At 31.4% G+C, this 24,922-nt stretch overlaps 5 protein-coding genes across 8 annotated transcripts; 2 read left to right on the forward strand and 3 right to left on the reverse strand.

The window, feature by feature from the left end:
* Window positions 1-1,656: 1,656 nt before the first annotated feature.
* On the forward strand, window positions 1,657-14,014 carry LOC132906436 (tyrosine-protein kinase transmembrane receptor Ror-like). 3 transcript variants are annotated; one of them, XM_060958615.1, is made up of 9 exons: window positions 1,657-3,312; window positions 9,116-9,325; window positions 9,951-10,039; window positions 10,122-10,283; window positions 11,215-11,377; window positions 11,521-11,804; window positions 11,895-12,068; window positions 12,145-12,303; window positions 12,636-14,014. In XM_060958615.1, exons 1-9 carry the CDS (start codon window positions 3,255-3,257, stop codon window positions 12,936-12,938), a joined length of 1,602 nt encoding a protein of 533 aa, XP_060814598.1. In that variant the 5' UTR covers window positions 1,657-3,254; the 3' UTR covers window positions 12,939-14,014. The 3 variants fall into 3 exon arrangements, with proteins under 3 accessions (XP_060814598.1, XP_060814600.1, XP_060814599.1); XM_060958616.1 differs by having other exon boundaries at window positions 1,664-3,312; window positions 10,143-10,283; XM_060958617.1 differs by lacking the exon at window positions 10,122-10,283 and having other exon boundaries at window positions 1,659-3,312.
* A 108-nt stretch (window positions 14,015-14,122) lies between these two features.
* On the forward strand, window positions 14,123-15,916 carry LOC132906438 (heat shock factor protein 5-like). The gene is given in 5 exon segments (XM_060958619.1): window positions 14,123-14,801; window positions 15,258-15,357; window positions 15,597-15,636; window positions 15,638-15,724; window positions 15,726-15,916. Coding segments are annotated over 5 exon segments (708 nt in total). The 5' UTR covers window positions 14,123-14,351; the 3' UTR covers window positions 15,757-15,916.
* Window positions 15,917-15,931: 15 nt separating this feature from the next.
* Window positions 15,932-17,696, reverse strand: LOC132906437 (GPN-loop GTPase 1). Its single transcript, XM_060958618.1, has 5 exons — window positions 17,609-17,696; window positions 17,209-17,535; window positions 16,778-17,142; window positions 16,468-16,697; window positions 15,932-16,350 (listed from the first exon to the last, which is right to left on the reverse strand). Exons 2-5 carry the CDS (start codon window positions 17,447-17,449, stop codon window positions 16,002-16,004), a joined length of 1,185 nt encoding a protein of 394 aa, XP_060814601.1. The 5' UTR covers window positions 17,450-17,535; window positions 17,609-17,696; the 3' UTR covers window positions 15,932-16,001.
* A 787-nt stretch (window positions 17,697-18,483) lies between these two features.
* On the reverse strand, window positions 18,484-19,994 carry LOC132906419 (replication protein A 32 kDa subunit-like). Of its 2 annotated transcripts, none has more exons than XM_060958590.1 (2): window positions 19,358-19,994; window positions 18,484-19,113 (listed from the first exon to the last, which is right to left on the reverse strand). In XM_060958590.1, exons 1-2 carry the CDS (start codon window positions 19,515-19,517, stop codon window positions 18,656-18,658), a joined length of 618 nt encoding a protein of 205 aa, XP_060814573.1. In that variant the 5' UTR covers window positions 19,518-19,994; the 3' UTR covers window positions 18,484-18,655. The 2 variants fall into 2 exon arrangements, with proteins under 2 accessions (XP_060814573.1, XP_060814572.1); XM_060958589.1 differs by having other exon boundaries at window positions 19,274-19,987.
* Window positions 19,995-20,147: 153 nt separating this feature from the next.
* On the reverse strand, window positions 20,148-24,505 carry LOC132906418 (N-alpha-acetyltransferase 25, NatB auxiliary subunit). Its single transcript, XM_060958588.1, has 10 exons — window positions 24,347-24,505; window positions 23,997-24,221; window positions 23,634-23,887; window positions 23,323-23,546; window positions 22,937-23,246; window positions 22,542-22,846; window positions 22,200-22,458; window positions 21,877-22,122; window positions 21,191-21,799; window positions 20,148-21,109 (listed from the first exon to the last, which is right to left on the reverse strand). The coding sequence occupies exons 1-10, from the start codon at window positions 24,405-24,407 to the stop codon at window positions 20,885-20,887; spliced, it is 2,718 nt and encodes a 905-aa protein (XP_060814571.1). The 5' UTR covers window positions 24,408-24,505; the 3' UTR covers window positions 20,148-20,884.
* Window positions 24,506-24,922: the final 417 nt, after the last annotated feature.

Here is a 24,922-nt window from a genome sequence, read left to right on the forward strand (position 1 = left end):
TATGTCTATTCTATTCTATATATGTTCATTTAATGTCTTACAATCGTAGAATTAACATACAATGATTAAAAAGTGGGATCACGTTATCTGCAGATTACAAGATTTGTCGTAATTTTAATTCTGATCTTCAAAATCCTTAGCGCAATTTATGCATGTTAATTGTATCAGGATAAAATTAATTACATTGCGATAGTGCGGCAAATATTCTACATACGAATAATCTGCAGTTGTCCTCAATTTTCGATGGTTGTAGACGCGACGTTACGATAGAAGAAGATTGATTGTCACAGAATTTATGATTTTATTATTAACATATTATATTCTATTTGCACTAATATACATGCACGTGACTGCGTTGCAAATCATGTCGATGAACTTTTCCTAATTGGTGACTGTTTCCCTAGTTGATCATTGTTCCTTGGGATATTAAATTGATTAGATTTCGTAGCTTTTCATAGGTCTGACAGTTGACGTTGCTTGAAGAGAAAGAGAAACCGATTAACATTTACTGCGCGTTAGTAACGATAGTAGTGACTGACTAAACTATAATAATCGATTAAATAAGCTTCTGGAACAACGGAATATATGATTTTCTGGAAGCTTATTTAATCGTTAGAAAATCTTATACGTCGCAGTGGCTTTCGTATTTTATAGAAAATACGGAAAAATAATAAGGATTATTTATTCAAAAGGTAAGTAAAATAAAATAATAAAACTGATATAAAATTATAAAGAAAAATATCATAGAATATAAGATGACGTTCGAACCTAACGAAGGTGTAATTTTTATCACTGAAAATTAATTGAACCGCAGGCATAAATTACTGTTATTCCAAGGAATTTCAATTTCTTCTACTCAAATTGAAACATTTCTGCAAAACTAATTTCTAGTTTCCGATTGGAAAGTTTATATTGAAATGTTGATGATGTTTTGTTCCTCGATTTACGTAACACTTTCGACGCAAAACGACATAAAACGAGACGAAAAGCTAATTTTTATGTACGGACGATTAATCGAGATTACACAAACGCAAGTATCCATGGAAGAGTTGTGTGGTCGTGACTCGGGTTGACTTGTTTATCGCGATCAGGAGCTGAAAAGTCAAGTTATTCACGAACAGCAAGCCAAGAGTGGGGAAAGTGGCGCCCAGTTGGACACCAGTGTATCAAACCGATCGCGATATACACTTGGTTAATTATTAGTGGCGCAATATGCAAGCATACATCTGTGCAAATCACTCTCTACTTTCTTGATCGTTGGTTTTCTCTCGTTTTTCTTTTTCATCTTATTCGAAGATCACATCCTTAATATTAATAGTGATTGATAATCTCGTTGTAATGCAAACCGCTACCAAACGACATTAAATATTCACGTAAGCTATCATTCATAAGAATCTGAACTCTTTCATCGATTTCATGGTTGTATACAAATGCCATTAGAACATAAACGATAAATCGTAAATTTAAATCGTCCGTTAAAAATCACGATGAAATTATTTCTGAGTCCAAATAAATAACGTTTGATAAATTGATAACTTAGTATAGTTTACGAGTCATAGTACAAGTAGTAAATATATAAAACGAGTTTTGTTCGTGATAGATAAGTAAAAGAGCTTGCTCATTTTAATTGCTTGACCTTCATTCGGGATCCAGATTACTAAAATTCTGACCTATAAGAAAAATTTTTAGCTATAACCACAATTATTAGGATTATTTGCTGAGCATTGACATCGCTATACCTAGCAAACTAACGTAAGAAAATCTACTGAAAATAAAAGATCGCATTAATCGTTATTAGAGTATCGCTTTGACAAAAGTTGGTAAGAATCGTTTTGATTGTGTTTCCTTTGATCGAAAGGTTCAGCAGTAAAACAGTGTACTTAAGCACATTTTTCATAAATATACAGAATCCTTACTCGTACAACAAACATAATTTGAAAGTATACAGATTTTTGTATCAAAAGCTAACACCCACGATCTCTCCAAATTAAAGATATTTTTTCTTGTACCGCTCTGCCTACGAGCCACCCATTCCTTCCATCGTTCCAATCAAAATACAGCAATCTACAACATAGATTCCATCGCACTACGGAAGCCGCCACGAAAATATTAAGTCGTCCCATAAGTTCCGCCTTGTTCTGTTGAACCTATGGAATGACCTAATACTATTAAAAACGAAGGTGGAGTCGTAAGTTGGCACGTGTCAGAGATTAAAGCGCAACAAGAGGCTCTACCCTTAAGTCGGCTGAAAAAGCGACGAGATTACGAGGAACCGTCGCTTCTGTCTATCCGATAGCGTAGGTCGAGTCTCGCTGATGATGAACCACGCTCGTCCCTCGCGTAAATCCTTGGTAGCTCTTCGGGATGCATGTGGGTGCCACGAACAGACGATCCGACCTTTGTATGTGTGACCGCGTTTCCTTGTGTGTACGCCAATGCGAGGGAGTTCTCGAAGGCGGTCTTTAGTCGGTCTTTAGTTTCGAGTAAGCATCCGTCGAAGATAGAGGACCCTCCTCGATTTATCCTAGCGACGGGTTTCCTCTTCCGGCTTAACTCTTTGGTCTCTCGATCCTTGTCTCTCGATCCTTGCCATTCGGACCGCGTTTCTCTCTTTACCCTTGCTTGGACCCTCCTATCGATCTCCTCTAATTGCTACTCACGCGATCAAAATTTATTCATGCCACTATACGACTTAATTGCCAATTCTCTGGCAACGTTAGAGCTTCGATAAATTTTGTACGAGAATCGTATCGTACAGTGGGTTTCTTCGATCGTTTGGAAAAAGGAAGAGCGTTTGTGTTACAATTGGTTGGTTGCTTCGAAATATCAAATTAAATTGGAAATTGAAAACAAGTTATCTAATTAGTGGGATACATAGATACACAAAGGAGCTGTTTGTTCGTGCTTTGATTTTTGAAGGAACGAACTCATGAAAATTCTAGCACACGTGCGGTCCAATCAGTGCGATGAACGCTTGAAAAGCAAAATTGTGTTACGTACGGTTTTGTGACTGTTCTTTTTACGATGTGAACAAATTACCATCGTGTATCTTTGTTTTGCTCTTGTTGAGTAGAATTTTTAATGGCTGGTTTGATGATCAGAAACTTAGAGTTTGACGATGGATCATGAGAAAACGCGAACGTTAAAGTGCCGACGGTAATTAACGAAGGAGTGGAAGTTTTATTAGTGCGAAACGAGAATTTTCTTTTGAAAAGCAGGGGTGGTTTCCTGCCATTTTGGTTCCTTCACCCGCGATGGAGCGGCGAAGAATGCCAAGAAGAAGAGGCCTTTCCTCTGCGGAAATTCGAGCCGGTAAGTTTATTATTTGTCACTGATTTTTACGTATACTACTATCTAAAAAATTTTAAGATTTGAATAGCGAAAAGTATTTGACCAACGCAGATTCTAAAATTGTTCATAGTAAAATGGAATTATATACATAGCACGTGTAGGTTTTATTACATTAGAATTAGTCTTAACAATGAAAAATTTGCCATTATTTTAACTTAATGTATCTCTTAGATAAAAAAGAACAACTCATCACATTTACTCACCACATTTTACTGTATCGTTTATGCGTAACGATCATATAAATTTGTATTTTTATCTCTTCAAGAGCTAGTCTTAGCTCTTTTCTTCTAGACCAATAAATAATATTGCACATTACGCGTCAAATTGATATTTTGCAACTTTTTAGATAAAACTTTGATGTATCTACGTTTCAAAATTTAATGTATTCACTATCGTTGTCGAAATACAATCCGAAATAATATTACAAAACATTTTTTAGTTCATTTTACAAAATCGTTATAAATAATGTAACGTAATGCCGTCGTACATGTTTACTACGTTAATGGACAAAAAAGAAAGAAGACGAATATACTTTGTAACAGACTATACATTGCGTAAATAAGATAATTTCTTGTATTATCGCGATTAAATACAAAAGTAGTCATTAAAAGATTAGAAGATTGAAACAAAGGACAAAATTTTAGCTTTATAAACGTAATTTGTATTTTCTTCGAATAATTAATGTAATTAACTAATAAATAACTACTTACTGTTAATAATTAGTTACTTGCGTCTACCATGCTTGCTACAAGCAATAGCTATAAAGCAACTAAAACTCTGATTTATCAAGGGTTAGCTGCAATCGGTACGATCTAATAATAATCTTCAAAAGTGTCTGCACGATCTGAACTTCGTGAAGGTTCATTTAAAATGAATAAAATTTAAATTATGCCTTGCCGTTACAAGAATCGTGGCCATTAATCTGATGAATCGAGAAACAGGCCCGCGTTGTGTGGCGTTTTGTTAAAAAGATCACGAAAAATGAGACGAGTAAAGATGAAACACGTATTCATCCAATGTGGGAATATAACGTTCAGATAATTGTTACAAACACGATAAGCGAGAATATAAATCGTTATAAATTAAAAACACCAGAAATTCCTTGGATGACTAACCGTTATGACCGTTAATCGATATTTGCTTCAAAACATTTGGATAGAATAGAAAAAGTAAATAAAGAAAGTATTTACCGAACGAATGACAATATTCAACGCTTTCGTAATCTTCTTTAGTTCGAACTATCTTCTCTCGTCACTTATTATCACATCACACAATTATTTCTTCCTGAATACTTTATAGTTTTCTAAGTCTTGGGGAAAAGAACGTCATTGATTGTCAGCCTTTTATTTTCTTACGATATTTTCCATGTTATTCTCTGTTTCATTCTTAAATATTAAACATTAAATATGATATTCTTTTTAATATAATTCTCTATTACCCATTACATTGACAAAATTACCAATCGTATGTTTACGTGAAAAATGTAGAGATATATCTCGATTAAATAGAACGTAAATGTATTTATTCTCTACCAACCTAATGTTCATACCTTTGAAAGGTAAACTTAGGTGCTACAGTTATGTACGAAGGCATCAATTTGAGCACTACAGATAATTATTACTAAGGAACAAGCACTGCTCTGGTTACTTTTCACGAGTTCATTTAACTCAATTCTACTTTGCGTATCCTCGTTATTTTAAAATATGGAAACTATCTTTGAAAATGTAACGCCATTATTTCACTAAATCTGCACATATTGTTGAAAGTTACGAGTTAAGAATTTATATTAAGAATTAAGAAGTTAAAAATTTTTATATTCAATTCTATTAGATAAAAAAAAAAAAAACAGAACTATGCAGAAATTCCTCTGAGCGTATACTCCATAAATACGTTAGAAACAAGATAGGTTCAAGTACGAGTCAAAATGTCGAGAAGATAAAGCCGGTTAGTCGTATCTTTATTGGAACAAATGTCAACTGGTTCAGAGAAATGGAAAAAGCGTACATAAAAACTAACCCTATACTTCTTCCTTCAACTTATCTTTAATATCGACATATTCGACCTTCCGATAACGCTAACCCAAGATGATAACCACGTGCGCAGCATCCAAATGCTCGAGTAACAATGAAGAAGCTTTTCTAGTAGCTGCACGAAATCTAAACAAACATAGAATTTTTTATATTAATTTCATGATATTTACATTACTACGAACAAGTGTTTAGTATTAATATATTCGCGTCGGAAGACGTGAATCGACGTCTAGTGTTTTTCAAGCGTTGCCGACGGCGGACGAAAAACGACGTTTCTTATTTTTTCAAGCGTCGCCAGATTTCCATTTACATATTTAACTCGAAACATTTTGCGGGAAATGAGACGACACGCGCGGCATCATATCGACGTCAAAGTGTTAAAGGAAAGTTTAAACTCTGTGAATAATGTTGGAAATTAAATAGCTTAATGAAAATTTCGCAGAATGTTCTCTAATACACTAATCTTAATATACTAAATTACATATTATTTACTCGTAACACAACTTAGATTCTAATAAAGTGAAATGCATCCTTAAGGTAACATAGGAATTGTAAAATAGAAATTTCCATAACGAGTAGAATAATTTCCATGCTCTTTTCCATTTAGGAAACAATAGCGTCTGATTTAGAGAAAACATCTCAGGTAGCAACTAGATCCAAAACAATATCTATCGTATTAGATAAAAGGAGACTTTGTCGAGTAGTGAGCCCATTGTTCGCTTGGCATTGTATTGCGAACAGATAATACTGATGAATGATGACATGGACGACGAAAAGGAAAGCGGTTTGCTCATCGTCATGTTAATCCTCTGAGTCTGTCGTAACTCATCTCGTTATATTTTTTAAATTTTGCACGAATGTTTCTGAGTGGACACGTTGTGACACATGGATAAACTCATAAACATTAGAAGGAAATTCTACGAAATTGGAATTGTATGAAAATTCCAAACGATATTTCGTTCCCTATAAAATTTCTCGAATTCTCCATAATTTAATTTTAGTTAATATATTAAAACAATCGTATCAATTTTATATTATACAACACGTTAAACGAGTCCAATCTACTTGTCTCATTTTTATATTTTTTAGGAAACTCGATAACCGAGCTACATTCGTCGATTCCCTAAGTATATCGCGAACAAACCCATTTTATGACAGACGATTCGGTTTGCGAATCGTACGTTTCGGGGGATAAACCACCCGCACACATAATGCCTCTATTGTAATCTCTGGCCTAAACCTCAGATTTGCAAATAAACATGACTGGATATGTATATCTACGTTGAATGCTCCTCAGTTTCCAAAAGCAGCGAAACCATAGTGAAAATTGTAGTAGCACAAAACAAATCGCAGTTCCTAACAAATAATCGTCTACCCATTGTTTACGCATTTGGAAAGGAATGCGAAGAGATATAAAAAGGTTCATAAAGTTTGCAATTTTCTTGATCTTCGACTTCGTCGACTTTTTAATCACTCGTGTTTTACTTAAAGAACTAACATTGAGCTTCAGAAACGAAAATATTTATCAAAGGAGTTTTGTAGATATATTCACGTATTAATTTGTTATATTGTTATAAATTAACTGAATTCTTTTATGTTTGAATATCGCTCCTCCACATATCAAAAGAGTAATAACGTAAAAATGAAACGAGATCTTAGGCACGCGATACAGAAGCAAGACAGTTTCAAAATACTTATACAACTAGTAATTATTTAACATAGTTGGAGGCGAACCTGATATAAAAATGGTGGTAAGGATGATTCCCTCGCAACTTTGCGTCGAAGTATGCACGATATCGCGGGTCATTCGTTCACCCATCGACAGCTTCCACGTAGCACGAGTAACGACAAAGTGCATAGGTCATCAATGATGTAGGTAATATCATATAGTCGAAAGGCTAAACAATATTCCTGTTCGTCGAAATAAAAGTAATCGTTCGATTTCGAACTTGGAAATTCTATATCTACAAACGACTTACGCATTTCCGCGTGTCTGTCCGATAAACAGACGTCTCTTACATTTCGTGGAATTGCAGCTTACTGGGACGCTCATTGTCAGTTGCGTTAATTTCTAATCTATATTACTCGCAGTTGAACTTCCATCGTATTTTTTCCTTTAGAATTTATCGTACGATTTGTAAAGGAAAATATAACGGCAACAAAGCAAATAGATCTTTTATACGTGTCAGAGAAATTCAAGTTTAGAGAATAATTTTTCTTTCGTAGTTATTTACAGTTCATCGTAATATTTTCGAGGAAACTTCGAACTTAAATTGAACGACTTAACGATATTATTAAAATCGCATGGTTAATAAATTTTCAATCAAATCGGATGACCACTAGGCTACAAACAGCATCAAAATGATCTTCTAAATGTTCTCGTCCTCGCCTATATAACAACTACACAAAATTAAGTAAAAACATTGAAATTAAAAATATTTTCAAGTAAAATAACTATACGTCGATAAATGGCGTCTTTAAAAAGATATCTTTAGACGTTATCGTATAGAGAAATAAAGTACTTACGTAGAGCTTGAACAATTTCGATAGAATTCGATATTTTCAAAAATACTTGACATAAAAATTCTCAAACGATTCGAGTAAACGTGCGTAGACAAGTGGCTTCAAAATGTCCCTAGACATAAAGTAACTACATATCAATTGCTGTAATTGGTCAAGTCCATCCGCGCCGAGAACACTACGGTCTGTTTCGACGCAACGTCTCATACATCTGATTTACCCTAAGTGAGCCGTCATTTTTCTGGAAAATTAAAATGTAGGAACATTTTGTAGAAATCGAGCAATCTCGTAAATACGGCAATTCTCGTAGAGATGCATAGGAAGGGAAGGAATACGGGGCGATAATAGGTACACATAGCGAGACTCGTTGTCGGAGAGCGCTGACCGCAGAGATAACGCTTTGACCCGTTACAAGCTTCAAGCACGAAATGAATGCCTTCACTGTCTCTTCCAAGTCGGACCCAATCCAAATATGTAGCCCTTTTTCTTACCAGCTCGCCCTTTATTAACCGTTACCACCGTTCTCCTGTAAATTCGACTGCTCTACCTTAAACCGCCAACTACTTCGGCGCTTTTGATATGAGTCGAGTGTGCCGACTCCTGGCTTTCTTCGTGTTCTTTCTTAGAAGCTTTACCGCTTCAAATTCACTTTGGAACAAGATTCGTATCAATTTGAAATTAACACAAAGTAATTAAAAGAGCAGCATATTGGTACCAATACTTTTTTTAAACATCTTGCATAGGTTTTAAGGGAAACATAAATTGTTGAAATATAGTTATGCTATTAGTTGCGTTTCTATCCCATACAGGCTTTAACCCTTCTACTCCTACTGATTTTGGGCTATATCATATAATTTCTTTAAAGAGTTGCAAGAGTATTTTAGAAGTGGAAATCTTTGCCTTAATATATTATAGTAGGAATTGGAATAGAATCAAAGTACAGTAGCGTTTCATAGAAAACCAAAAGAGCGTTCTAATACATTTCTTTGTTTCATTCATCGCTCGTCCTAATCATAGCTGAACGAGAGTTAATTAACATTCTTTCATCTCATAACACACGGTAACACATTCGATAATCCTCCACTTTTCACGATGTACACTCATTCTCAGATATTTCGTTCAAGGAATAAAGCTATTTTTATGTACTCGTAAACTCACCGAGTACAGCTACTGTAAACTGACAAAATTGCGATAACGTGTAAATATTGTTTCAGAACTATCAGCAACCACCGAGTCCACACAACAATCGGAAGTAATACTGCCTATCAACGGGAATGCCGTGATCACGGGATGCAAAGACCGGCCCCAAATTTGTGGAAAGGAAGCAGCTTGTCGTAGCTTCACAGACAATACGTCGAAGTGCGTTTGTCCTCACGACTTGTCACCACCTACGACGGACTTAAAGTGTCCAAATCGCTTAATAGGTCAGAGTCAAGTAGCATCTCTTCATATTTTTCTTTAAGTAACATTTTTACTTCGATACATTTCTTTAATCTTTTGGCAAGTCGATCTTTATATACTTATACCGCAATATATTTTAGAAAATACACGCGAACACGTGTACGGTATGGAAAATGATGCATGAAACTATTCGTCCCTGAACGTTTACGACCTAAAGTGGGAAAAGATGTTAAAGCGTGCTGTTTCTAAAAAAAGATCAGAGTCACCTTGACTTTCCTCTATGGAATTATATTTTTCTTTCTTAATCTTGTTAGAGAAGTTAAAATAAATCATTCCAGTTTGAATGCTAAACCAAATTTATATCTATTACTTCCGTCCCGACGTTGAAGCGACCTTATGCGCAAATTACTTTTCTTAAGAAAGAAATCTGAATTTTGTTATCTCGTTTGAAAGAATTGTATTTGTTAAAACGCTTGTTTAAATTTCGTTCGTTATGAGTTATTTTTCATCGAATTAATTTTCTTGCAACAAAAGATTTTGTACGCGTAAACGAAGGTGACTTCATCCTTTAAGTAAAAAGAAAAATAGCTTTATCAAATTCTAAAGAAACGATCTTTCTACAAATATCATTTCCATTACTTTTTCTAGTTCCCCTAACACCTCGACCTATACCCAATATAATACCCCCAAATGGTAATTCTACCAACAGCACGACCGCACTTCCGGAAGCTGAACAGGTAATTACTCCAAATTACTAGCTCAATTATTATTCGTCAACCTTTAAAAATTTGTACAATCGTCTGCAAACATAGTTTGTAGTATTTTCATACTGTTCAACAGGTAGAGCGAGCGAGACAAAGGGTACCTGAAATAGTAGGAATCGCCATAGCTTTCATCGCGGTATTAGCAATATTGTTGAGTATAGTCTATTGCGTGAGGAAACGGAGTTATAACGTGAAGTCACAGAGGAATTCCCTGGATGTACGTCAAACAAATAATAATATTGCAGTGTCTCCTAAAAACTAACGTAACATTTAAAACACTGTTATTTAAAACGTTGGATAACAGAATATTCTCGGTTGGTTCAAAAAAAGTTTTGATATCTAATGTAATATTATATCTTGAGTACAATAAATACAATGATATTGAGTACAATAACATTTTTGAGTATATTAATATATTTCCTGGAGAGTCATACAATAACTCCATACATTTTTTAATTTGGAAGGAAATATAATGATAAAATATTTTTATACCGAGATCATCGGTTTTTTTTCTCTAAGAGCAAATATAACGTAAATTTCATTTATACTATTTTTTGATCCATTTTAATCATACATATTTTTACATTATTGTTTATTTCCCTTTTCTTCTGCGTTTGAAATATTCGAAACATTTGATTTTAGACATTCAAAGAATATTAATAGCGTTTAAAGATAAGGATATAAAGTACAATACTTTTAATTAACATAACTGATTGTTTGACCACATTTCATTAAATGCAATCTTATACAAGCTTATCTTAATGTACAGAGAAATAAGCTAATGAAACTTAATAACGGCTGATTGGAACACTCTTAATTATCTTCATTATATTGAATTTACACCTTAAAAACGAGCAAAGAAAAACATAATTTCTCATCACGATTTTAATTACAATTTCCTCCATATATCGGTACAGTTGTATTTATTGTTAATAAAAATAATAACACGAATAACAAACGGATCACATCGAAATAATTATAAACTCAGAACAGATTGGATTTTTAATTGGATATAATTTTCTTTAATTACTACTGTATGCTAGTGACAAAATTAACTTCTCTCCTATTAGATTTGCGAATGACTTGTAAAAAATATTTGACTGGTTAAAAAATTGTTATGAAAATATGCTTACATATGTTCTCTTCAGGGAACACCGATGAATCTGAAAAAGGGATTGCTGCTAGCGAATAAGTACACACCTAATCCACAGTATTTCAGTTGCGCCTCGCCAGAAGTGCCGATTCTGCAACGTGAATCTCTTGTATTTTTAGAAGATATCGGCGAGGGTTGTTTTGGCAAAGTGTATAAAGGTTTTTATCATTTTCATATTTCAAAATATTCGTGCAAGATATATATATATACTACCAAAGCATCGTGAGAACGTCTTGTAATTTATTTTTCACGAATATTATAGTAATAATTGACGTACTAACGAAGATTTAATTTTTCATAGGAGAATCATGTGTCGGAGACTCGAAAGAGATCGTTGCGATAAAAGTTTTAAAAGAAAGTGCCTCCCGCGAAGCGGAGGAAGATTTCATGCGAGAAGTCGACATTATGTCCACGTTTGGACACAGAAATATTTTATCACTGAAAGGTGTAGTACTTCGGGAAGGTAATAACAGCCCGTGGATGGTTTTCGAATACATGCCTTACGGAGATTTAGCTGAAGTTTTGCGATCGAATTCTCGACAATTTAGTAGGTCGACGAAACCCGGCCTGCAACCCTTAACTCAGGTAAATCTTATTAAAAAGACTGACCTTCTTCATTGTATCGAAGTTCTTTTCTCCTTATTTTCATCGACTCTACACCATTACTTGTTTCAGGAGTCTTTACATTGGATAACGATTCAAATTGCAGCTGGTATGACTTATTTATCCGGTCAAAGATTCGTCCATCGAGATTTAGCGTGCAGAAACTGTCTGGTTGGTTCTGATCTCGTTGTTAAGATAGCAGATTTTGGAATGTCCCGGGATGTGTATACTTGTGATTACTATAAGGTAATAAAAATATACTTTATATAATCTACTATAAGTTCAATGATTTATTAAAATAGAAATTTTTTATTCTCCTTAGATAGGAGGCTCCAGACTTCTACCGGTTCGCTGGATGTCACCAGAAAGCGTAATGTACGGACGTTTCACGCTGGAAAGTGACGTATGGAGTTTTGGAGTGGTTCTATGGGAAGTCTACTCTTTTGGCAAGCAGCCATATTATGGACATAATAACGAAGAAGTAAGTAAAACTATTTTATCAGTTGCTAGACTAAACAACAGTTTATTGAATATTTATCGTACAAAAAGTACCTGAATTTACGAAATCATAAAAAATTTGCAATGGAGATTTTTCATTCGTTCATGGACGTTACCTTATACCTGTCGCGCCATTGCTCTTTCTTACTACTTGTTTGCTACTGCACCACTTATAAGTAGTTTTAGACCTTCAAGTTTAAGGCTAAATGCAATTTAACGCGAAGAGACTCGAACTTAAGCGACATGATATAACATTCCCTTCTTATTTTCCTACAATTTCTACGATCTACCACATTTTATTAAATATTCGTCCAGGTGGTGAAGTTAATTTTCCAAGGAATAATGCTTATACCTCCGGAAGGATGTCCGCCATTCGTTTGCCAGCTAATGCGAGAATGCTGGAAAACGGATCCTAAGGACAGAATCAAATTTTCGGAGATATTAGAAAAACTGGAGAAAGCTAAAGGTAAATCCATTCAACAAGACACATTGCCGAGGCCACCTCAAGGGCCGGTCACTATTCGTACGCCAGACGTGTTGGATCCTGATGGCTATTTATTGCCAGCACCGACTAAACCACACGAATATTTACAAACTTTACCAGCTTTGTCTGATTGACAAGAGATTTAACAAAGTACTTCGACACGCGATAATTTATAAATTTCAATCAAAAATGAAAACTGAAAAAGAATGTCTGAAGCTCATTGTAATACTCTTGAAAGCCATCGCTTATTTTCTAACTGTTCCTATTGCAGTTTCAGAAACTTGATTCCTTTTATTCAATCGTACAAAAAAAGATAATTCTACAAGTTTTTAACACTAATATTCTTTAAACTTTGTATAAATACCATACCAGTAAAAACATCGGTAAGCGTGATTAGTTAAAATGTGATCCTTCAGTCCGAAACAATTCACTCTGATAAAAACTAAGATAAAAATAATAAGAGGAAGATGCATTCATTGCTGAACAATTTGATGTACATATCTCTAATACTCTTTTAGGTAGATATGTATAGTTTTCTGAGACGACATGCAAGAATTTGAATTTGAATTTGAATTTGCAAGAAATAGTCTTTTACGTTTATTTGTTATTTTTATGAATATGAACCATGGCCCTTTGTATTAACTTTTCCCTTTCGATATTTGTCTTTTGTAGCGTCCGGATTGAAAGACTGATGTAAATCGATTTTGAGAATACTACTAAATACATTTCTCTTTACCTTGATAGATGAGATCGATAAATATTCGTTTCAATAAAAATTGTTAAAAACGAAAATGATAAGATACGAAGAAAATGATCACTTACGATGTTATTTAATTTTTCGTACCTTTTATACCTATACTTTTTTATTGTATGTAATCAAGAAATACCAATGATATCAGGGAAATTGTGAAAGTTCGATATGCCGAACCTTCATTGTCCAGGAAATAGTATTAATATTTTGTAATGTTAGGGAACTGTAACATACTTTTAATAATTTATTATTAATTACGATTACGATAATTATTTACGCGCTCGTATATCTAATTTCTTTTCTAACCTCACATCCCATCTACATATTTGATAATTTTGCGTTGCGATTTGTATAAAATGTTGTAGTATCGTGTAAAGAGACACGAATAAGAGACATTTTAAATATATTGTTGTTTTTAGTGTACGAATCATTGTATTAAATCATAATGTTTTTATTAAATTCTATAGTGTACATTTATTAATTAAAATATAAGTACTATAACCTATTTCACTTAGTATGTGGAACAAACACTACACACTACAAACTATAGCGTTCAAATAATTACTTCTTCTATGATGTATTTAAAAATTGTGTTTTTTTTAATATTTCAAGCTCACGCCAAGAGATTAAAATAGTTCAGACGATTCCAAAAGAAGAAATATTGTTGCTGTGATACGATAGTATTTTGTTTGCAAAAGTAATCGATCGGATTCGAGAAAGAGAAGAGAGAGATTTGCAGTGTTTAGTTTCGTTCTGCGTTCTATAGACGACTATAAACGCTACTTTCGAATCGAACATGTACGACGATTGCATATTCCTTTCATTGCGATTTCCGCAAAAATTATGGCGTATAGTGAACGAATGCAAAAGTGGTGCCATTCGTTGGAGCCTTAATGGTAATACGATTCTTCTTGATTACAAGAAATTTCAAGAACAGTATCTCGACGCAGGTAATTCCATCTTCAAAACGAAAAACATTACGAGCTTTATTAGGCAGCTGAATCTGTACGGCTTCCGGAAAGTGACGTCACATAATAGAGATCCAATTTGTAATTCTCACAATCCGGACGTTCATGAATTTTTGCATGAAAATTTTCGTACTGGAAGGCCCGATCTCTTGTCAAGAGTATACAGGAAAACTGCCGGAAAAATGAGACATTGTCGACGGCTTAATGCAAAATGTGCCGCGGAACAGAATTTTTTAAGCAAGGACTCCGATCACGTATCGCGTTTACACATGTGCCGGGTAAATAAAAATTGGAAATACTTTGTTTTTTTTGATAAATTAAATTAATTGAAAAATGATTCTTCTTCTTTTTTTCTTCAGTGACTAAAATAATATTGGCATCAACTAGCTTTCCTTATAAAATCCTGTATAAATTACATATAAAAAGCATGACCTTTTATATAATTTTTTTGTAAAATGTTTCTTTCAAGTTTGAAATTTAAATACATATGCATATTCTATATCCTATCCTAAATCCTCTTAGAAATTTTATGTCTAAAATATACCTATTTAATAAGATTTTATTAAAAATTGAAACTTGTGTAATTTTCTTTAAATAAATTAATTTAAAAATCATCATTTTGAAAGAAGGTATTTTAATCAACTACCCTGAAATCTTGGCTATATTCAACAGAAAAAATTACAAAAAATTGTAATTGTAGTTTTTGTATTTCACAAGATTTTGATTATTTCCAGTTGGCGTTAACGAAAGCGCTAGAACAAATATCGCGAGAATACCAGCAAAAGCAAAATCGTATATTAAAAGATGAAAATACTTTAAATTCCCCTGAAAAAGGTAGTGTAATCTAAGTCTTTATGAATCAAACATATTTATTTATCTCATTGTTTGTATCTTTATTTAATATACTTTGTATATTGTATATTGCTTTGTATATTTATTTAATTGCTCCGCGGCTCATTTGAAAACATCCTTAAATTTAGTAGTATTGAAAAATATCATTAAAAGAAATTTGTTAACCAGTATAAAATATAGAATTTCTATTAAAAATTAATCTTAACATAATAAAATTTCAGTATTGAATAGTTTATATACGCCACAAAACCATGAACCCACTTATAGATTGGATTACAAAAAATTCGGTACCAATTTCTTCAAAAAAGGATAACTTAAATGACACACAACTTGTTCCCAGTGTTTATGTTGTGGACAAATTTTTCTAAAACTATTAATTAAATATCCTATAAAAAATATATTATTTTATATGTCATTTGAACTTTCTGCATTATCAGTATTATTACAATATTTAAGTATTCTTAGGACAATTGCCATTTAGAAAATAAATATTATGTAAAATAACATTTTCCATTAAATATGTAATTATAAAATGTAAAGTTCAAAATATAATATCTTTATATTAAACGTACAATTTATTTATTAATAACAAAATTTATTTTTTAATACAAACATTTCTTTTTAGGCTATGTATCACTACTTATTGTAGGTTGATCAGTTATATGTTTCTTTTGTTGCATTTTATGTCTATTTAAAAAACTTTTGAAGGACTCTGTTTCCTTTCTTTCTTCTTCATCTTCTTCATCTTCTTCACAATTAAATGGATTTTCCTCACCATCTTCGTCTTCACTTGATTCATCACCAGCGTGTTTTAAATATATATCTGAAATTTCTCTTCCGCTATTAACTGTTGTTAATAATGACATACTTTCTCCTGTAGCTTCCTGAGTTACTTTTTCAAGTTGTTCTTTCTCTGCCTTTTGTCGCTGAGCATCTCGTTTAATCTTCATTCTCTTCCAAGCTTCCTTATATTCTCTTTAGCGGAAAATTTATTTTTTACATTTCATAACATTTTGTATAAATATTATATTAATTAATGATATTAATAATAATATCTTTTATAAATACTACTGATATATGAACTTCATTTACCTTTCATATTCTTCTTCTGCATCTTTAATAAGTTCAAGAAACTTAGTAATACCAGCTCCTGTTGCAGCAGAAACTCCACAGCTACGTAAATGACTATAAAATTCATCAAGTGTAAGAGCCATACTACGTGTTAAGTTACTAATATAACTTGTTTCTGAATCCAAAGCTTCCTGGAATGCTTCAAAATCTTGCATCCAGTCTACCGCATAACTATGTTCGATAATATCGATCTTAAAACATACATACATAGAATTATATCATTAGATTAATTATTAGATAACACAATAACATTATGTACTTTAACAATTACCTTATTCATAGCAACAATAAATGGTAATTTAGTTTTATAAAGTATAGAACATGCATAAAGCATGTTAGACATAAACGTTACGGGATTAACGCTTCTTACAGTATCTAATATATATACTATAATTGTTGGAAATTCAGATGCTAAAGCTTCTGTTATGATTGTCCCACTTGCTGACCATGTAAAAACTTCTATTTGCCCAGGAGTATCCAAAATTACATATTCATGCTCTTTACCTCCTTCTTCAATAAGTTCTATAACTTGATCAAATTTTGTAGAAAAAAGATTTAGGGCAGTAACAATACCACCATTTGGTCCTAAACTATACTGTTTCATCACTTCCTTATAATTGACAGTATCTCTAATATCTAAAGCATAAAGAATTTATTAAAACATATTTATAATGAAAAAACAGTAATAATATAATATATTACCTATGTTAGCAGGATAAGGAACTTCTCTACATGCAGGATCTAAATTTATTACATAAGGTTTTCCTGTTTTGTATAATACTGAAACAAGTCTTTGTACAAATGTGGTTTTGCCAGATCCAGCCATTCCAAGAATGACGATACATGTTGGCTTCTTCTCCTTTTTACTTATTTGAGCAGATACATCAGGTTGGGTAGAAATATTTCCGTTAGTAGATTCAGAAATATCCATAGATTCAGACATATTGAACTCTGTAAATATTTTTTAAAACTTATTATTGAATAATTAATGAATATAACATGTGCATATTTATATTGTATCAAATTAACCTAAAAAAAAAATCGTTTCAATAATTCGTATTTGATAACCTAACTGAAATTTTTTAAACACAATGTAACTCACATATTAATTTTTATACTAATATAAATTACAAGTGAATTATAAAGTTCTTCTAATAAACTTTTTAATTATAACTCAATGTATAAAAGAAGTTTATTCCTTCATAATATCTTACACTGTTAAGAACAAACAAACTGAGTTAAGTCTTGATGCACGTATGATGATAGAATGTCAATTACGTTTTGTCCTACCGTTCTATATAAAATGCGCGCATGTGCAAATACCATTTTCATGAAAATAAGCAAAGATGATTTACAGATATTTTGCATAGCTTGTGGTTTTCTTTTTTATAGTTTATTTTGGTTTTTACAATTTGTCCTGAAGGACATTTGGTAAAGTGTTATATCTCATTGGTAATAAAAAATAAAATAAAAATAAATATAGCGTGTGAGTGGCTACCCCCAGCGGGGTACCAACTTCGTGTTTTCTAAGTTATATCTTTTATGGCTTGTGGTAATCACATAGTAACATCATATATTGGGACATAATTCGTAGATTTCAAAGCGATTTGAAATTCTTAGCAAAACGAAATATAAATAAAATTCAAAAAATATGTTAAATAATACTTGAAACTTTAAGAATGGATTGTTGTAACATTTTATTATTAAATGTTGAATATAACATAATATTGTCTTACTAATTAGGCGTGCGAGTGGGGACTAAATTTTGTCAATTAACAGGGAGTTTCCACGGTATGATTGGCAGCACTGGCTTTGAATCAACAGGAGAATCGTCCTGTATAATAACATAATATGATATAACAATGATATAACAATCATACTCTATGTTAGGTAGCACTCGGTTGATGTTGAATTGTTTATTTTTAAAAAATAATATTTGTACGTATATTTAGAACAATTATTCATAATTGTTATCAATTACACAAAACATTAATTCAAATTTATTTCTTAATATTACGTCTATGTAATACAAAAATCTCTATACAATAATTATATAGAATGTACATATTAATTTTTCAACAGGTTTAGATAACTTTAGATCTTTTTTAAATTAGGTTTGACCAACAAAATTCTGCATCTACTTGCATAATTATGTTGTCTTAAAGTGATCATCTGTAAAAGTAGTATAAATATGTCCTTCACTTGTAAGAAAGTCAATTATCTCATCAACTGCTGGTAACATATTCTTTGGCACACGGTTCTTCAGAGTCTTTCTTTCTATTCCATTTTCGCTATGATTTTCTGCTTGAATGACCTTATAGACTATAGTTTGTTCTTTAGTCAACCCAAGGTTGTCATCTAGTATAGGGACATCAGAACTTTTATCTTCGTTATTAGAAGTCTTTTGAATCTTTAATGTTACATAGGTCACTTCCAATAAATGATTAGTTAACTCATTCAAGGTAGTCAAAGGCCAAATCCTTAAAATTAATATATGTTTGATTTCAGTTTGTTCTCTTATGTATCCAAATACTCGTACATAGGTATTTAAATTAATTATTGATTCTGACTTTCCCATTGCCAACCATTGGAAACATGTAATATGACCTGTAATTAATCAATTAATATATTAATTTTATCATATTTCTTCAAAAATTTATTTGATCTAATAAATAGGAAATAATTATATACTGACATAAAAAATTATATTAATAATAACAATTTATCTCTAAAACTACATAAATTTCAAAATATTCCTTTTTGATACCTGTTTCATCTTCAATTTCATATGTCACTTTTGTGCTACTCTTCTCTATATGATGTATAATTCCTACAAGAGTGATAATACTACCTTCCAAATTATCATTAAATTGTGTTAACTGTTGAATCATAACAGGAATTATTTTCTTGATTCTTTTACCAGTTTTTTTATTTCCGTCACTTTGATCCTGACTATCATTCAAAAATCCTCCTGATGCACTCACAATAGTACTGTCCAGGTTAGACCACATTGTCAATACACAGTACAGAGTAAATTATTACGAAAAAAATTTTGTTACAACACGTGGTATAAATATTATATGAAATTTAATTCAATAATATATGAAATATATGTTTTAAAACTTAAATCGCGTATTCGCCGATTGACAAGTTCAAACACATTAATGAATACTGAATGTTGTTGCATGCTCAGAGTGCTTATTGTCATGGACACACACATATATTTACACACATACTTACCATTTAATATAAGATATATAATTGAAGATAAAGCGATTGATAAGAAATTAATCTGAATTAATATGAAAGATAAGTCGAAAATATATATAGAATATACAATATAGAAACTCTCCCTACAGAAACAGATCCTCCACAAAATTGTACCAATCTGACAATAATCTTATCAATATGAGTAACAGCCAATATAGCCTTTTAAAATATATAAATATAATTTCTTAATACACACATCTTTATTATAGTTTGCTAATATATTAATGACTAATAATTTTATAATGTTCTTGTTTAAATAAAAATATCTTTGATATAAATAAAGTCAATTAATGTCTAAATATAATTAATTACGATCTATATTAGCTGATATTAGCTAATTAAAATCACTTAAATATATAAATAGATACCACTTTTTTCGTTTCATATAAATTTATCCAATTTATTAATTTCATACAGTTCAATCAAGTAATTACTTAAATTACATGATTAACAAGTAATAAATTTATTCATATACAATGGAAGAAGCAAAGTACAAATAAAAAACTTTGTTACTCTAGAGTAATATTTTTTTAAATTAATTAATTTCAACTTTATGATATTTTTCACGTATAAGAATTTATACACACCTCTATGTAAACACGTACTTAATATATATATAAGTTAAAAATTTATATGAAAATAATAAACAATTGCATTTTAATTTCAATAACTTCTAAAACAATAAAAAAATTGTACACCAATTTTTAAATGATTATAAATAAAGTTAACGGTAACCAATTAGAAAACACTTTTCAATATTCTGTTATCCTTGGATAACAGAATTTAGATTTAACCAAGTTTTATTAACTTAATACTTTTTTATCAAATATACTTATTTTAAAAATATATAATTTACATAAGACGGCAGTGTATTCCACTTCAACGTGAATATACCAAAATTTGTGCATATGAAATATTTCTAAATTAATAATTCTTTATGAATTTAGTACGAAATTAAAACAATTTGAAAATGTGATTTCCAATAAAGAATTCAGTCAATATTTATAATTGATTAAGACTAATAACTATGTACACAATAAATGAATTGGTTTTAGAAATCAATGAATAGCTGGATGGATATTCTTTGTACAAGAATTTTCTTACAATTTCAGCTTTTTAAACTGCTTAGAAGTTTTAGCGTACTTTGAACTCGAGATTTTAATGATCTGCAACTTTGTCCCAAACTGTCTTGACCATATCTAATTATTGTAGCACACAAATCATCTTCATCGTTACTCAGCCCAGTGTATAACTGGTATTTTTCAAATTCTGTTAGTACCGAATCTAAATTTTGAATCCTCTCTTCAAGTACCATTACTATTTCTTTCCAACCCTATAACACAGTAAACAAACAAATGAAAACATTGCATAAATTAGAGTAAACAGCTAATATCAATTCATTCGATTAACTTACATGATCATTATCATTTAATGAAATAGATGTTATTTGTTTATTACATTTTTTCTTATTCTTCTTTTGCGAAGTCTTAGGTTGTAATTGTGTTGCGCACAGAGTACATATGGCACTAATAATTGCGAGAGTTTCGCTACACGTAGACGCTCTCAGTAAAAAATACTTGAAAGACATTGGAATTCTCTTCTCAGGGATATCTATTGTCTGAAGGCATGGTGAAACTCGTAGCATCTGAATACATTCAAAATCAGGATAACGAGACTGAGCAAGCGATTCTGCAAGTCGGGCGATTGTCTTCAATTGTTCGGAGTAATGAGCTTCGCATAACCTTTCAACTGCATCCATAGGAACTAATATTTTACATGATCTATTCTTTCTCCCTTCTGATTCAAATTTTTGAAGAATCGAAGGAATTTGTTCATTATCCAGTTGTTTCAGTTCATTAGAAAATCGAGTAAGAAGAGAGGAACTGTCAGGTGCTACACATGCTGCTAAAATTTTTAACATTAAATCTCGCACTGCTAGTAATCTTAACATACATATGCGTGTTTCTTCTTGCATTCTAATATCCTCTCCGTTTTCCGTAAGTGGTTCCCATCCAGGAACAACCTGTTTAAGTAAAGAATTGCATCAATTCTTTTAAATTTTAAGTTTTCTTTTTTAATATGTTATGGATATAGGATTACCTCCAAATCACGATTATCTCGTAAAGAATTCAATCGAACAGAATCCTCGATTAGTTGTATATCCATATTATCTAAAGCAGAAATTAAAGATGTGGAACTACTGCACCAACCTAATTCCAAAAGCATCTTATCTACAGTAGTCATAACAAAGTGAAAAGAATTTTCCAAACGTTCTTTTAACTCCACAAATTCTTGAATCTTTACAAAACTTCCGTATTTATAGGCAAACGTTAAATGATCTGCGCTCTAATCACATATTATAATTGAATTAGATAGAATTTTACTTATTAATTAAAAAAATTTTATAATATACAAATACATACATCTTTGTAATTTGCAATAAAAAATTTAGTAGTATGATCTAAAGTTATGGTAGCTACTGTAAGATGGCCAAGTGGAGCAAGTAATGTTGCATGTAAATAACCCAATGAATCTAACTGAATATGTTTAACATCCAACAATGTAAAAACATGATCAGCTGCACCTACTAGTCCTGCTTCCAAATAGATTCGTATTAGTAGAATTTTTATATAAAAATTAGCCGGACTTGATAATAAACCACGTTCTAATAATTCCATTGCCCTATAAATATATATTATTATTCTTATTACATACTAAATTTTTTCCATAAATACTTTTTTTACTTAAAAATATGAAATAACTACCTATAAAGATACACTGCATCATTTGTATTGCACCATAATTCATGCAATAAGTGCGTTGCTAGAAGAATATAAGAATCTGCTGGACAAAAGTCTGTTGGTAATCTATCTTGAATTGGACATAATTCATTACCCTCCTTATATAATTTATATAATCGTTCTACCAATTGTTTCTGCTTATTTATATCAATATTTGGAGGATGATGAAAACCACAAATACGACGCAATTGTTCTAAATGAATGTGTCTCTGCATTTGCTGCAAATTAGTTGGGAATCCATCAGGTTTGACACCAACACTTTCTTCTATCTAGAAACATAACAGTATTTGGAATAAAATATCATTCAAATGAATTGTTACTTTTATCTGAATAATACAGTTTGCTATCTTATTACTTACCTTTTGAATCAATTGTTGTTTGCCCATAGGTGTTAGTAAATGTAAGTATAAACGTAAGTCTCCAACTACACAACTTTTTTCCCCAAATTGTGAAAAATACTGATACATTAAGTCAATTGGTTCGGTAACATTTTCAATAATTTCTCCATTTTGAGTAAGCTTTAATAATTCAAATTTTGCGAGGTAAGGAGCTCTACAATTTTTCTCTAATGTGGTTATGATCTTATTAAGGAAATTTAAACATTCTTCTGGCTTTTGAAATTTAAGAGCCGCAAGAAGATAGTCTTGGTAATATGCCCAATTGTCAACACTATTTATAATACACAAGTAGTATAAAACATTAGAACATTATTATTTAAAGTGCACATACACTACATTACACTCACTTTTCACTGATGAGTTCCTTATATGCATTAACTGCTTCAGAAAAACGTTCCAATCTTAATAAAAGTGCTGCTTTGTGTTGTGAAACAGACGAAAGATGTGAAGCTAATGGCCCTGATAAAACATTTAACATTTCTTCATTTTTACCTTGAAGTTCTAATATCATTAAGTAAAGTTGTACTTCTTGTTCTGCCTCCATTTTTCCTTCTTTAATTAATTTTAGTACCTAATTTTTATTAAAATAATGTAAAAGTTACCAATAAAACAATTTATACTTTGTCATACTAGAATAACTTTATATTAATCTACAAACCATTCTTTCTGCTAAAGGTAAAGTAACTCCTTTTGCTAACTTTTCATCTGAATGTAAAGCTTGCATAACTATGCTCATCACAGCCCAAAAGTAGTAAGGATTTTTTGGTTTTAGTTTATATAAGGCAAGTGCTGTTTGTTGCTGTTTTTTATAATCTCCAAGACGAACATAAGACATAAAGAGATGTGTTAATAATTCTTCATTGCCAGGATCTACTTTAACTGCAGCTTCGTACACTTCACTAATTTTATCAGCTGTAAATAAATTCAATACCATATTCATTTCTTTCAATAATTCAATATATATGTAGCAATTACAATTACCTATAAGTGTAAGAAATAATAGAGTATAACTTGAACTTACGTTGATGTCTTTCTCTATAGCAAATGCTCATGACCTGTAGAGTACAGTCCTCACAGGGAATCTCAGAACGTACTTTATCCATAATAATTTGACATTCATTTTCTTTACCAAGTCGTAATAAAGCCAAAGCTTTGAGTACCCTAGCACATTGATTGCTTGGTTGCTTCTTAAGCACTTTATCTGCTTCTTGAAGAGCTTTCTTATTATTTCCATTATCCAACCAATCTGAAATCCACAGTGCAATAATGTTACATAACCTCGTTACCGGTCAAGTACTCAAAGCACGTTCTCTTATGACTTAAGAAATATAAATATTTACTCATTAATAATAATATTAACAATATACTTGCCATATATCGGACGTAAACGGCGTTCATTAACAATATTGTCTGCACGGGTCTTAGACGCCATGATATTTTTTGCAGTAATTTTAAATCAACAAACCAAAGTTTTCCTTCGTCCATGACATGTTCGTGTCATAAGGCACATTTGCATTGATTTTTTTTACATATTGTGGCTTCTTACGACTTTAAAAAAGATCAAAATTAAGAAAATAGGTATATTTTTAGATTTCAGAGATTATAATAAAGAATGAGATATTTTTAAATTCATTCAAAATATTCTTTCTCATATCAATATTAAATAAAGAACTAGAAGCAAATAATTCAATGGAACTAATTGTTGTATTAATTGTTAAATTTTATTATAAATAATTAATAAATAAATAAATAATTAATCCAACTTTTACTTTACAATATGATAATTATATAAAATGAAAAATTCAAGTTAAAATTCTCAAATACCATATAGAGAAAAACCGCCTTTGGTATACTCAGAGATAGTAAACGTACATAATTTTATTTTGAGGACATACTCATTTTTATTCCAATTAATGATAAAAATTATCAAATTATAGTCGTCAAATC

Source organism: Bombus pascuorum, chromosome 4 (genome assembly GCF_905332965.1).
Source record: "Bombus pascuorum chromosome 4, iyBomPasc1.1, whole genome shotgun sequence".
In the NCBI taxonomy this organism is placed as follows: domain Eukaryota; kingdom Metazoa; phylum Arthropoda; class Insecta; order Hymenoptera; family Apidae; genus Bombus; species Bombus pascuorum.